The following is a 14,884-nucleotide window of genomic DNA, read 5'->3' as shown; positions in this document are numbered from 1 at the left end:
GGACTATGCACTTCCACTGCAGGGGGCACAGGTTTGATCCCTGCTCGGGGAACTAAGATCCCGCAAGCTGTGCAGCACAGCCAAAATTTAAAAAAATAAAAGGGGGGACAGGAGGGAGAGATAGGCTTGGGGAAGTAGCAAGGAAAAAGGCCACAGGGCCCCTCAGTGCCAGGCTGAGCAGCTGGACTTTGTGCTGAGGGCACTGGGGAGCCACGGAGGGTTAGAGGCCGGATCCAGCTCTGGACAGACATGGTCCTTTAGAGGTGCAGTAGGAACAGCCATCGAATGGTTGCCTCTCTCTTGGGTGGTCCTGGGAGCCTCACTCGCCTGGCGCTCAGCTCTTTGCTCCTCTCTTACCCACAGGAGTGGGCCTCTGGGTGAAAAGGCCAGGGCAGACAAACCCGTCCTGCCAGCCGAGGCCTGCCTTGGCCAGGCCGCACCGCTGCCATTCCAGCTGAGCAAATATGTGGCCAGATGAAGCCAGAGAAGGGAGTGGCAGATGTGGGACAGAGGCGGAGGACCCGTACCTGCTGCCCAGAGGCCAGCTTGGCTCCAAGACCCCAGCATCTGACAAGGCCTGACCTGTTTTAACAGCTCAGGTAAAGTCTGAAAATGTTTAGCAAGGTAATTCTTTTCTCAGTACACATCTCATGTCCTACAGTGAAGTTTTTATTAATATTTATTTTTTTTCTTCTTTGAAAAGATTATCAATCATTACCCGTTCATCCACCCATCTCTCTATTATTCGTCTATTTTATTTATACAGTTACTACCAGAAGTGAAAAATCAAGAGCAGCTTGTTTGTAGTCGTCTGCAGTGGGCGCTGGAGATGGGGTGGGGCAGGTGTCTGGTCCCAGCTCTGGTCTCTCTGAAGTTGCTCAGTGGTGAGCTGCCTTTAAGTTTCCTTTGCCAGTCACTTATGTGGATCTTACTTGAAACAGAAAGGCCTACAGAGGGACACCCACTTCTTCTGCTTCAGGAACTGTCTATTGGAAATTGGATCACATCCCATTCCACCAGGCAAGTTTGAGCTCCACTGTTAAATTGCAATAGCCAATGTGAGATTGATGGCTAGAGAGGAGTATCTGTCTTCAGGAGGCTGTGGTTGTATGATCAGAACTAGCTCTGAGTAGGAGTGTTAAGAAAAATGAACTCAGTAAATCTGAAGATCTAATGGGTTTTATTCAACAAGTCATGAATTAGGCAGCATCCCGTCTAGTAAGTAGAAAGGAGCTCTCTTAATATTTATTTTTATTGGAGGGCAAAAGCAAGAGTCATCATAGAATATTTGGAAAATACCAAAATGCCCAAGGAATGAAATAAAAATCCCCCTCAAGTGTCTCTTTTTCCTTGATAACCAGGGCTAACCTTTGGGAGACTGCGTTTCACAACTTTAACACAAACACAAACATACTTGAATTTTTATCAGAAAAGCAATCATACTTGGCATGCCTTTTTGTAATCTTCTTTTTTCACTTAACAGTGAAAAAAGGTATTCTCCCACGACATTAAATATTCTTTTGCAGTGTGACATTTAAGGAAAGATTTGATTTTAGGCATATCAATCTCCACTAACTCCACAAACGTTCTTGAAGGACCCTCAGGCAAAAAGCGTTATGTTAACGCTAACATATGCCGAGCCCATGGGTTGAACATCTCTCAGCGAAAGCACCAAGCGTTTTCAGGTATGATTTGACTTTTGAAAGCACAGATATGTGAGTCACTTCGATGAGCTGGCTACGGTACATCGAGACGGTGGAGCCCCAAACCTTTGAAACTGGGGCTTACCAGACACAGTAGCAGCCTTACCGGCAGTTTATTTCTGCATTTGGTTCTGATGGCACGGAATTTAGAAAATCCCTGATTCATAGTAAAGAGGTCTATGGGTTCCTGAGCTCTTAGAATGTATTGGACCCTAAGCTATGCGGTAGGGACTGCTAGAACCCCATTTTATAGAGGGGCACATGGAGGCTCAGAGTGTGGTGGAGGTGTAGTGAGAACCCAGTACTGCCTCTCTGCCTTTCTCAGAGAATCTAAGTCACGGGCTGGGTCACTGTGAGCTTGCTCCTGAGGGCACACCTGAATTTAAAAGTAGATTGGAATGAAATCCCCCCTTTCCTTGACATGTTTACAACGTGGTCAAATATGTGCTCAGGGATGGGGGAGAAGTTTCATTCCAGGGCCTGCAGAAAAGCCTGTTAGGCCAGTTAACCTGGAGGGACTCTTGTGTGTTAAAATATGGTATGTGTAACAACTACACGGCATTTAAAAAAATTCTGGCTTGAAAAGCAAAGCTGTACATTGTTTAGTATCTTAGAAACCCCTTTACTAGTTTTTGTTTTTGAAAAGTAATAGATTATCTTAACGAACATCTTTTTCAAACATTATAAAGATATATATGGTGTGAAAATTCCTCCTCTGGGCCCTCTATCCCGTACCATATATATATGTATATAGAATTTTTATAAAAATGAAATCACTTATGCTTATTCTGCTCCTTGCCTTATCTACTTACAACAGAGCATGATGATCGATGACACAACTATACTCTGGAATACACTGCAACAGTCAAAAAAAAAAATAATATATGAATTCATATATACTGACATGGAAAGATGCCCAAAATATACAGTTAAGTGAAGGAAACAAGTTGCAAAGCAATATTTGAAGCACTATTCTATTAAGTGTGTGTGTATGTGTGTGCTCATATAAGTATATATAGATATGTCGATATAAACTTTTGAAAAGCCAAAAAGGACATTTATCATGTATTAATAGCAGTTATCTACAGATTTGGGGGGGGAGTTTCCTGGGGAGCGGAACATGGGACACTTCCATTTGTAAATTTTTATAATCTTTTAAGTGGAAGAGTTATCAATGATTTTTGATTTTTAAAAGTATTTTCCCTAATTCTTCTAAAAATTATTTTAAAAACCTTGACCCATTTATTTTAAAAGACAAGACCTACCCTTCATATGTAACCACAGGGATAAAAGTACCGTATGTGGTTTGTGAGTGTTTCTACTTGCATTTCTTGGAGATTTTTGTCATGTTAAAACATTATTTTTTACTACTGTGTGTGGTATTCTAGAGAATAGACATAGCATAGCTAATTTAACCAGTCCCCTGCTGATGTTCATTTAGGTTACTGTAATGAACTTTCTAATTCTTTATACCATTATGATACTTTTTTATATCAGTTCACATAGATCTATCTTCTTTTTAACAGCCACAGAGAATTCCAGTCCAAGGATATAACATGAGTTGTACATCCCACCCCCTGCTGATGGAGGTTAGGTTGTTTCCAATTTTTCATCCTAATAGATTTGACCAATACAGATTTTTTTTAAAGTATATTTTCAAAAGCTGACATCTGAATTCAGCATTTGCAGACCATCTGCAGACCAGTAAACGAGGACCCTGAGAAACCTCATTTGATGGGGAAGGAAGACAAACTCTCCTCACAGGGCCTAATTGCTGTAAAGTGGCCAGAGCATGAGCCTGCTTCAGAGAGGACAAAACAGCAGTGATGAGATTCTTAAACTGTTTGTTCTCATGCACCCCTCAGAGAACCTTCTGGAAGCTTTAGTCCCTAGTAGGAGGATGTCTGTCGCCTGTACTGGCCCAGCATCTGATTTTCCTTTGGTAAACAACCCCCTTTCCTAACACCACCCCTGGATGCATCCTTAGCAGGAATGTTAATCCCCAGAGCCTGACCTTCCCCAACCAAAGAGTGGGTCTAGAACCTACACCAAGTCAGTGAGATTTAATCCCTGACCTTGGCAAAGGTTATGGGGAAAGAGGCCCTTTCTCGCTGCTCTGTTGCCTAGCTATAAAGATGTAAGTCTGGTGTCGCCAGAGAAATCCTGCCTGAGAATGAAGCAGGTTTCCTGGAGACCTAGACTGAACCCCTGGATCCAGACATGCCTGAAGCTAGCCTTACTGACTCAGTTACATGAGCCAATACTTTCTATTTTGTGTTTCAGTCAGTGCCAGTTGGGTTTCTGCCACTTCCATTGGAAGAGTTCTGGTTCATTCGCCTCGGCCTCCGAAGAAAACAAATTAACTCATTCAAGCAGTATTTATTGAATATCCGTGCTCAGCCCTGTGCCGGGCAATACTGGGGATATTAAAGTAACCATAACAGAACTTGTCCCTCCCCTCATGGCAGTCCCAGTCTACCAGAGCTTATATAGACAATCACAAACTATTCAGTGATGGTGACGACACCAGCATGAAGAAGGAGCTCAGGGAGCTACTAGAGAGGCATCCGCGAGTGGGGTGGTAAGATCAGGGAAGGGTCCCCCCGCCAGGACAGGACTTCAAGTTGACACTGAAAGATGGGCCAGGAATCAGCCAAGTGAGATGGGGTTAAGGTCTAAGGGTCCGTGCACACATGTCCAGGGGTTTCAGGGCACCCCAACTCCCAGCAGGGCTCAGAAACCTGGTAAAACATCTTTGGAGGGGCCTGGTGGCGCAGCGGTTGAGAGTCCGCCTGCCGATGCAGGGGACACGGGTTCATGCCCCGGTCCGGGAGGATCCCACATGCCGCGGAGCGGCTGGGCCCGTGAGCCATGGCCGCTGAGCCTGCGCGTCCGGAGCCTGTGCTCTGCAACGGGAGAGGCCACAACAGTGAGAGGCCCGAGTACCGCAAAAAAACAAAAAAAACAAAAAAAACTTTGGAGTGGAGGGAGGGAAGGGTGGAGGAGGTGGGGAAGGGAGAGGTGGGGCGGCGTCGCAGCTGGAGGGAGCAGGGGCAGGGGAGCTGAGTGTGCACGTGGGCTTCCCTTCTCTTCCTCACAACGTGCTGTAGAAACGCATGGCCATCAGCATCACAGGAAGCTGGAGGGGAGGAGGCAGGTGAGGGGCGCCCCAGCCTCACAGCCGCATCCCACCCAGCCCACAGGCTCCCGCCTCTCACCGTCCACATCAGGATGGCGAACCCAAACCATGAGATGCCCCACGTGTAGCTGTCGATGGCGTGGCCAATGTGTTCGAAGCAGCCCTGGGCAGGGGGAACATGGGGGTCTGAAAAAATGCCTGGGGAGGCTGGCTGCTGAAAGCAAGAGTCACTGGGCGCCCTTGGGAAAGTCACTTCCTGCCTCGAGCCTTGGTTTTCTTACCTGTGGGACCATGAGGAAGTGGGTTTCTCACCCTGGGGATCACGGCAGTGTCTCCCTCCCAGGGCGGTTTCAGGGAGCCAGGGATGTGATGTTAACCCAGGCCCTGCACAAGCAGGTGCTGCCCCGATGGTGCCTGTGACAGTCTGAGGGTGATTTTGTTTGGGGCTGGCTTTCCATGCTTCCCCCAAGTTCCAAGGGTTTGAAATACACCTTTAGGATCAGTCCAGTTCTGACAGCTCCTCATTTGGAGGTAAGGCTGAGTGGGCCCAGAGCCCCACACCTGTCGCCTTCATGTAGACCCCTGCTTGGCCCAACTTGGAAGCAGCCAAGAACAAAGGTTCCGGGTGTGTGCCCTGGAGTCAGGTGGGATGGAGCTGGGGGCCGGCTCTGCCGCTTGTTGGCTATGGGGCCTAGCTAGGATTCTGACCCTCTGAGCCTCAGTTTTGCTATCTGTGAAATGGCAATCTTTGACAGCACTGCCCTCCGAAAGCAGTCGTGGTGATGCTGTGAGATGATGCATGTAAGCACTCTGCAGAGAGCCAGGGTTCAAGGAAGGGCTGTCCGACCCTGGTGGCGGTGATGTTTTGCATACAGGCTCCCCTCTCTGTGACACCTGATCTAAGGCATGATGGTGAAGCGCCCCCAGGCAGCGAAGGGGACCGGTTCTCCTCCTCTGGTTTCTCTCTCTGCCTCTGCACTCCCTTTGCAGGAGTTAAAGCACCTGGTTGGGGCCTGACTGCCTGAAATCACATCCCAACTCCATCCGTCACTAGTGAGGCTCATCATCTGTAAAGTGAGGTAATTATAATCTTTACCTCATAAGGCTGTGGTGAGAATTAAATAAGGTAAAAACTTAGAGCACCTACAAGGAGGCCTGGTACAAAGTATCAGCTCAATAAATGTTGGTTGTTATTGGTGTTGTGCTGCTGATACTGTTATTGTTACTTTTATCCCCAGACAACCTGAGAAAAGTTTCGGGCGCCGCCAGGTCTGGATCAGATCAAACCAGAACCGGGGTTCATCCTGCTGACTTGCAGAGGGAGGGAGGGACAGATGGAGAGTTGAGGGAGTCAGACGGAGGGGAGAGAAGGAGAAAGCCAGATGGGAGGGAGGAGCAGACAGACAGACAGGGAGGGAAAAAGAAGAACCAGAGAGGGCCAGAGAGACCGACAGACACAGCAGGGGGGAGGAGACACACCTTGGTGAACAGGTAGTCCAAGTGGCCCAGGCGGCAGCCTTCTTCACTGAGGGGGATGAAGTTGCCAGTCCGTCGACAGCACAGCGGGGGCCAGGGGAACACCACCTCTGGGGTGGTGGCCCGGAAGGCTGATGTGAAGTTCACCCAATCCATGGGACCTGACGTGCCACAGCACTCTTGCTGGAGACAGAGGCAGGGGTCAGGAGGACTCTGGCTCAGAGAGGACAGCCGCTCCCCTGAGGTCACACAGCGAGGAAGGATAAGGTTGGCCTGCACTTCCCCACATCCTGGGCCTCCTCGAAGAGGGGCAGCAGTGTCTGTGTGTGGGCAAAGGAGCAGAAGATACTGGTCCCAGCACCCCGAGGCTGATGGGGGATTTGGCTCAAACCCACACTCGTGATTTATTTTAAATATTTTTGAAAAAAAAATTCATTGGAAAAAAAATTTTTTTAATTAGCTGTCAACAAAACATGAGGTAAATGACACCAAAAGGCAGATTTCTGGCTTCTCCTGACCCCCGTGGGTGTTTAATTTGTGACTCTCAAATGATGAAAACATAGGCTCCTTCAAACCTGGGTCTCAGTCCAGGCTAGCTGCATGACGAACCAAATGGGAACCTCAATTTCCCTTGGGTCCTCAATATTCTCCTCTTGTGCTGCCGTATCTTGTTGAGTTTAATTAAGAATGTGGCTTCTGGAAACTGGCAGCCTGGGTTTGAGTCCTTTTGGTTCTGTGACCTACCAGCTGCGTGACCTCGTGCAAACCCTCAGCTTCCTGCCTTGGTCTCCTCACCGCTAAAGAGCTGATCTTCTTTATGGACTGGTTGTGAGGATTAAATAAGCTTGAAAGTGCTTTGAATGGCGCTAAACGAAAGATAGTGCTCTTTAATGTTTTTTTGTTTGTTTGTTTTTGCGGTACGCAGGCCTCCCACTGCTGTGGCCTCTCCCGTTGCAGAGCACAGGCTCCAGAGCAGGCTCAGCGGCCATGGCTCATGGGCCCAGACGCTCCACGGCATGTGGGATCCTCCCGGACCGGGGCATGAACCCGTGTCCCCTGCATCGGCAGGCGGATTCTCAACCACTGCGCCACCAGGGAAGCCCTGTTGTTATTTTTTTAATTGAACAATTCTTCTTCTTCTTCTTTTTTTTTTTTTGGCAGCTCCCTCGCCGATATGCAGATCTTAGTTTCCCAGCTAGGGATCAAACCCGTGTCCCCTGTGGTGGAAGCATGGAGTCGTAACCACTGGACCACCATCTGTTGTTATTATTACTATTGTTACTATTAAGACAGCAGGTGTGGACTTCCCTGGTGGCCCAGTGGTTAAGAATCCTCCTGCCAATGCAGGGGACATGGGTTTGAGCCCTGGTCTGGGAAGATCCCACATGCCGCGGAGCAACTAAGCCCGTGCGCCACAACTACTGAGCCTGCGTGCTGGAACTACTGAAGTTCGCGTGCCTAGAGCCCATGGTCCTCAACAAGAGAAGCCACCGCAATGAGAAGCCTGCGCACTTCAACCAAGAGTAACCCCTGTTCGCTGCAACTAGAGAAAGCCCACGCACAGCAGTGAAGACCCAACGCAGCCAAAAAAAAAAGAAAAGGCAGCATGTGCAATGGTTAAGAGCAGGGGCTCTGGATCTAGGTTTGGATCCCAGCTCTGCCCCTTACCAACCATATGACCCTGGGCAAGTGACTTTCCCTCTTTTGGGCCTGTTTTCATCCCGAAAATGGCAAGGACCAGAGCCTCTCCCTCATAAGAACCACAGGAGTGGATATCATCTACCGGTGGGCATAATGGGAGCCCTAGTGGGGGCCATAATGGGAGACCTGGTCAGAGCCTCAGCTCTTCCAGCCCTCCCCACCCATCCTGCCTACCCTCGCCCACCTCAATCATGATGCGATCCCAGAGGCGGGTGAGTTCCCGGCCCTGGTCCGAGTCTGCACTGTAGAAGGTCAGCATCTGCTTGGTGATCAGGGATGGGCTGGACACCATCTGCAGTGGGCCGGGAAGAACAGGGTCCAGCGGGGCTGGGTGGGGAGAGAGATCGACCTCCACTGCCGGCCCAAGATCCTCACCAAACTTCCCCTGGAAGTCATGCCCCTCCCCTGTCCTCCCCCCGACTCACGTAGTCTCGGTGGGTGTAGGACGTGATGCAGGAGGCGCACTCAAAGATGTAGACGGTGAGCATGAGCACCAGGTACTGCGCAGAGACGGAGGGAGGGTCACAGGGACAGCCCTGGCAGGGCAAAGCCTGTGAAGTCACACCCCTCAAGGGATGGATCCGTGATGGGAATGCAGTTTTTTTTTTTTTTTGGCCATGCCCCGACCAGGGATGGAACCTGGTCCTGCTGGCAAAAGCACCGACTCCTCACCACTGGACCGCCAGGGAATTCCCAGAAACACAATTTTTTAAAAAGTATAGGACATGCATAAAGAAGATGTGGCACATATATACAATGGAATATTACTCAGCCATAAAAAGGAATGAAACTGAGTTATTTGTAGTGAGGTGGATGGACCTAGAGACTGTCATACAGAGTGAAGTAAGTCAGAAAGAGAAAAACAAATACCGTATGCTAACGCATATATATGGAATCTAAAAAAAAAAAAAAAAAGGTCATGAAGAACCTAGGGGCAGGATGGGAATAAAGATGCAGACCTACTAGAGAATGGACTTGAGGACACGGGGAGGGGTAAGGGTAAGCTGGGACAAAGTGAGAGAGTGGCATGGACTTATAAATACTACCAAATGTGAAATAGATAGCTAGTGGGAAGCAGCCACATAGCACAGGGAGATCAGCTGTTGCTTTGTGACCATCTAGAGGGGTGGGATGGGGGGTGGGAGGGAGACGCAAGAGGGAGGAGATATGCGGATATACGTATAGCTGATTCACTTTGTTATAAAGCAGAAACGAACACAACATTGTAAAGCAATTATACTCCAATAAAGATGTTAAAAAAAAAGTATAGGACAATGTGAATGGAAACATCTACGTGGGGGATATACAGGTGTTCACCGTGCAAGTCTTTACCTTTTCTGTATGTTTGAAATTTTTAAAAATAAAATGTTACAGGACAATGCAATCAACAAAAATATGTAAGGTATTCCCTTAACTGTTAACTGTTGGCTTGGATGCAGTAAAATGAATGCCTACCGTAGAAAAGAAAAAAATAAAGACATTCCTGAGACAACCAGGGACATCTGAACACAGATTGGGTATTGGAAGATAGATAGGAAGGGACTGGGGTGAATTTTGCACCATGTGCCCGCAGTACGGTGATTGGGGAAAGCAAAACAAAACAAAAAACCCCAAACCTGAAAAAGCTCTTTAATTGGTGTTTAATGAAAATTATTTTTCTGATCCTCAGCTGTCCCCTCCCCTCCCCCTTAAAGCAACAGGGCGTGGGGTGTGGGTGTGCCAGCTCCACTGCCCAGACGAGATGATGTGGCCACGCATGCCTGGCTGCTTTAAAACCACGTCCTTATCACTCAGAGAAATGTGCACGCAGGTATTTACAGGGAAGTGACCTGGTGTCTGGAATGTGCTTCAAAATACCCCAGGAAAGAAAAATGTGGGCAGGCAGAGGGTAGGGGTAGAGGGGACGATGTGCGGGTGATATTGTGGAAACCAGGTGAGAGGTACACAGGGGGCATCGTGCCGTTCACTCTAGTCTGTTTGAAATTTCCCATAACAATTAAAAAAAAAATCTGTGTCTTAGTTAATGACAAACTAATAGGAGAGACAGACACAGACCTTTTTTCTTTTACTAGTTGGGTGAACTTTTAGGACTTTGGTTAAATTGTTCTGCCAGAGAACTAGATGCAGGAAAGAAAGAAAAAAAGAAGAAGAAAAGGAAAGGAAAAGAGCATTTCCATGGCTCCACGTTACTCATAGAGAAGCCAAAGCCTTTACCAAGGCCTGCAGGTCCACCTGATAGGCCCACCTCCGCTCTCTCCCCTCTCTCCCCTCAAGGCCAGCAAACCTCCCCCCCCCACCCCCCGGCTGCTGTTCTCCTCCCCTGTCCATCCTCAGTTCCTCTCACTCACTCACTCACTCACCCCCACTTGGCTCCAGCCACACTGAACTCCTGTCCCCTCTGGCTTCAGAGCCTTTGCTCTTGCTGTTCCCTCCACCTGGAATGCTCTTTCTGCAGATACTCATGCGGCTCACTCCCTTATCAATCCCCCGCACCCCCCCCACCAGCCCCCGCCCCGGGTCTTCACTTTCTCTGCCTGCAAGATCTTCCCTTTCCCATCCCCAGCTCCAGCTCTCCCTTGCCTGGTCACTGTCTCCCCCATGAGAGTATCCTCCCCCACAGCAAGGGCTTTTATGGTTTGCTCACAAAATAGCCTAGCGCCCAGCGCAGGGTTTGGCACATGGTTCTTGCTGTATAAACATTTGTGGATTGGATAAGTAGCTGCTCCCGGGAATCCAAAAAGCCCTCAGCTGGGGAAAACCCAGCGTTGGCTCTGTGTCAGTGGGGCCAGGATTGGAATCCCTGGTCTCCCTATCATCTGGGCTGTGGGCCTCTTTGAACCTCAGTTTCCCCATCTGGTAAATGGGCAGAGAAGCACTAACTTCAGGCGGATTCTGGGAGGATTGAAGGAGCTCATTTTCTAAACTGCTTAGCCTAGTGTCAGAACGTGAGAGGTACTTGGGGAGTGTGGGTTATTGCTGTGGGCAGAGATTAGGAGCCTAGGCTCAAGCACTGAAGTGCTCAGGTTTAAATCCTGGCTCTGTCACTCACTTGCTGTGCCACCCTGGATAAGTGGATTCCCTTCTCTGAGCCTCAGTTTCAACTCTGTCAAATGGGCCATGAAGATGATGATGATGATGAAGGTGATGACGGTACCTCACGGTGGGTTGTGAGGAGCAAATGAACTAATCTATGTAAAGCACGTAGAATGCAGTGAGCGCTCATTAAATGGTTGCTGTGCTATTATTATTGTCATTGTTATCAACAGAGCTCCCGAGCACAGACCACGGAGACCAACCAGCTGAGGTTCAAATCCCAGTCCCGTTACTTAAGAGCCATCCTCCCAGGCAGAGCTGCCTTCCCTGCCTCCCCTGTGCCCCAGTTTTCTTTGCAAAATGGGGGTAACAGCTGAGCCTAGGTTGTTAGGTTATGGGCAGATTAACTGACCTGATTGCCACGAGGCCCAAGCGTGGTACCATGCGGAACACACACTAGTAGCTGCGGTGTGGTTGTTATTACGACTCTGTGAGGATGACTTTTGTGCCCAGCCGTCCCCATCCCTTCCTCCTGGGGCCTCACCGTGAGCATCATGGACCGGTGGCGGGAGAGCACTGCGCCCACACCAAAGCTGGCCACCACGAAGAAGGAGAAGCCGCAGAAGATGGCGATCCAGGCACCAGCGAAGACGTCATCCTTGCCCGAGACGCCCATCAGTGGGTACATGCGGTACTGGTCGGCGGTCACCCATACCGTTTCAGCAAACAGGGCCAGGCCTGACAGCTGGACAGGGCAGCCGGTTAGCAAGGCCTGCACAGGGGCAGCAGCCCCGGTTCCATGAGTCTCCATGAGAAGGGCCTTCCCCATTCTGAGCCTCTACTGCCCTCTTGGTAAAGTGGGCACATAGTAAGAGTGGCAAAGATGTCACCTTCCATGAGCAGGGATGAAGGTGGGCAGGAGGCCATGAGGGAAGGGAGGACCCAGCCAGATCTCCGCCCCCACCCACACCCCAGCTGCCAGTGGCTTCAAGGATACAAAGAGACGCTACATGCAAAGCCTGGCGCTCATGACTGGTACCGAGGAGATTCTAGGTTAGCCCGCCTCCCCTGAAGAGCGTTGCTATTCCCTGATGAGGGGAGCCTGGCCGTGGCCAGAACTATTACAAAAGCATCAACGCTTTGATCCAGCAATTCCACTTGCAGGAGTCAATCCTCCAGATACACCTGCCCAGGCAGGAAAATCACACACCCACAAGGTTATTCCCCGCAGCACCGTGGGTAAAGGAGCCAGGATGCCACACAATGGAGGGCTGGGCGGTTGTGGAAAAGGACAGGGAGGCTGTCTGAGGACTCATGTGGACAGAGAATGTGCACAGGAGGAAATGGGAGGCACGGAGCAGGGTGTGGAATGAGCTACGTTTGGGGCAAGAAAGGGGAGAAAATAGGTATATAGGTTCCTATTTGCTTGTATTTGCTTAAAGAAATATTGGAGAAAATAAAAATCTGGTTACCTGTTGGGATGGGGAACAAGGAGAGAGGAAGACGGCTCAGTGGATACCTTTGCCAACAATCAAACTAACTCTCATAGAGTATTTACTGTGTGCGTTGGTCCTGGAAACTGCTTTCTGTATGATAATCATCGTTGTTACCAGCTCTCCTGCACTACTGCTGTTATGGCCAACACAGATAGCGACCACGTGTGCCAAATTCTGGCCTAAGCACAAATCCAATAACTCATTTTATCCTCTCAGCATTCCTATTTTATCTCCATCTTACAGATGAGAACACTGAGGCCCAGAGAGGTTACATCACTGGCCCCAAGTCCCACAATAGAAAGTGACAGAGCTGGGATTTGAACCCAGGCTGTCTGGCTCCAGAGCCATGTACAGGTATCACGTAATTAAAAGACATTGTTATTATACATTACTATTGGACTCCTGTGCACCAATCGGGCACCTTACGTCCGTAATCATGTTAATGATGACAGCTGGCACTGGTCAAGCACTTTTTCTGAGCTGAGGGCCATACATGGATTAATCCACACAACAATGCCCACAGTGTGGACATAATTTATAAATGGGGAAACAGGCACAGAGAAGTAAAGTCGCTTACTCAAGGTCACACAGCTGGGGAGAGGCAGAGCTGGGATTCGAATCAGGGCTTTTCTGACTTGAGAGCCAGGCGACACTGGCCATTAGGTGAGTCCTGAGCCCTCAGCTGTCCCACTCCCAGGCTCAGGACCGCCCCCCTCCTCTTCACCCGCCCACTGGGCTCCCAGCCCCAGGGAATGTCTCACCAGAATAATGATGTTTCCCACGACCAGCAGACCCACCACAACTGGAGACCCCTTCTCTGTTGTTGCTGCTGCTGCAGAAGCCATAGTCTTGCCTGGGACACACGAGCCGGGATGAGGCCGGGCAGGGGCCGGGAGCGGACCCACTGCCCCATTCCACACCCCAGCTGCCAGGGGCTGCTGCCAGCTCTCTGATGGGCCCAAGCCAGTACCAAGTGTGCCCAGCTTCCCACAACCCCAGCAGTGGGCCATTTTACAGAGGAGGAGGGAGTTCCCTGGTTGGTCCAGTGGTTAGGAGTCCACGCTCCCACTGCAGGGGACATGGGTTCAATCCCTGGATGGGGAACCAAGATCCCACAAGCTGAGTGGCTTGGCCAAATAAAAAAGAAGAAATGAAGCCTTGGGTGGGGCAGTCACTGGCCAGAGCTCAGGGCTGCCCCCCACCCCTAGCCTCAGACCTCCCCAGCTCCCCCTGCCCATCCAGACCCCCAGAGCCCCGTCCTCACCTTCTCTGCCTGAAGCCTCTCTGGCCAGGCCCTCCCACAGTGCCTCCCTATATATGCGCAGGCCCCTCCTTGGGCCAGTTTCCTGGAAGGGGGGAGGGTGTCTGGAGGAGGGGACAAGAGGTCAAGCCGGCAGATCAGTGTGGGAGAACCGTTTTATGAGACCCCTCCCCCAAGTGATTTACAGACCTGAAATTCCAGATTTTGCTAATATCTGGCCACATGAGCAAGGTGAACTGCAGGGGCCTCTGGTTCCCAGTCTGTCATGGTGGTGGAGGGGGGCGGGGTGGAGAGGGCGAGTGCACCACCTGATGTCTCTCCTCAGGACTAGGGCCTTGCTGGGAGGAGGGAGAGATCCAAGTCAAACCCACACGTGAGGGGACTTTCCTGGTGGCACCGTGAATCCACCTGCCAAGGCAGGGCACACGAGTTCGAGCCCTGGTCCAGGAAGATCCCACATGCCGTGGAGCAACTAAGCCCGTGCGCCACAACTACTGAGCCCGCGCTCTAGAGCCCGCGAGCCACAACTACTGAAGCCCATGCGCCTAGAGCCCATGCTCCGCGACAAGAGAAACCACCGCCATGAGAAGCCGGCGCACCGCAAGGAAGAGTACCCCCCCCGCCCCCCCCCCCACCCCCGGCTCCGCCAGAACTAGAAGAAAGGAAGCCCGGGAGCAAAACAGCCACAGATAAATAAATAAATAAATGAATAATTTAAAAAATACCCAACAAACAAAAAACCCACACGCGTGTCCGCAATCCCAGAATTGCATCCTCTCCGGGTGGCTCCACCTCTCCAAGGCTGGGAGCCCAAGGGGAGGTCTAGGCAGGGACCCAGGCAGGCAAGGGCAGCTGGATGAGGCAGGGAGGTGGGAGGAGACGAGGCAAGTGGGAGGGATGACCGGGATGCTGGTGCTCGGTCTCTGCGCTGAGGGGATGGATGGAAGGAGATGCGTGTGTGACGGGATTTTGAGATGAGTGTTCAACGAGCAAGCGGGGAGAGGAGTGCGCAAGCAAAAGGGAGGGGCGCCCTGAATGGGCCTGGTGTGCAGTGGGCAGCCGCGCCTCACCAGCA

The 14,884-nt window shown here is 50.5% G+C and overlaps 1 protein-coding gene across 1 annotated transcript; it reads right to left on the bottom strand.

Moving 5' to 3' along the window:
• Window positions 1–4,629: 4,629 nt before the first annotated feature.
• On the bottom strand, window positions 4,630–14,282 carry UPK1A (uroplakin 1A). The gene is made up of 7 exons (XM_027079038.1): window positions 13,310–14,282; window positions 11,597–11,797; window positions 8,445–8,519; window positions 8,204–8,311; window positions 6,322–6,501; window positions 4,922–5,005; window positions 4,630–4,842 (listed from the first exon to the last, which is right to left on the bottom strand). Exons 1-7 carry the CDS (start codon window positions 13,556–13,558, stop codon window positions 4,798–4,800), a joined length of 942 nt encoding a protein of 313 aa, XP_026934839.1. The 5' UTR covers window positions 13,559–14,282; the 3' UTR covers window positions 4,630–4,797.
• Window positions 14,283–14,884: the final 602 nt, after the last annotated feature.

The sequence above is a fragment of the Aethalodelphis obliquidens genome, unplaced genomic scaffold (genome assembly GCF_003676395.1).
Source record: "Aethalodelphis obliquidens isolate GAN/ISIS:26980383/991018 unplaced genomic scaffold, ASM367639v1 scaffold43, whole genome shotgun sequence".
Classification (NCBI taxonomy): domain Eukaryota; kingdom Metazoa; phylum Chordata; class Mammalia; order Artiodactyla; family Delphinidae; genus Aethalodelphis; species Aethalodelphis obliquidens.
Note: the sequence above shows the minus strand (reverse complement) of the source record. Positions and strands in the feature narration are given on the sequence as shown.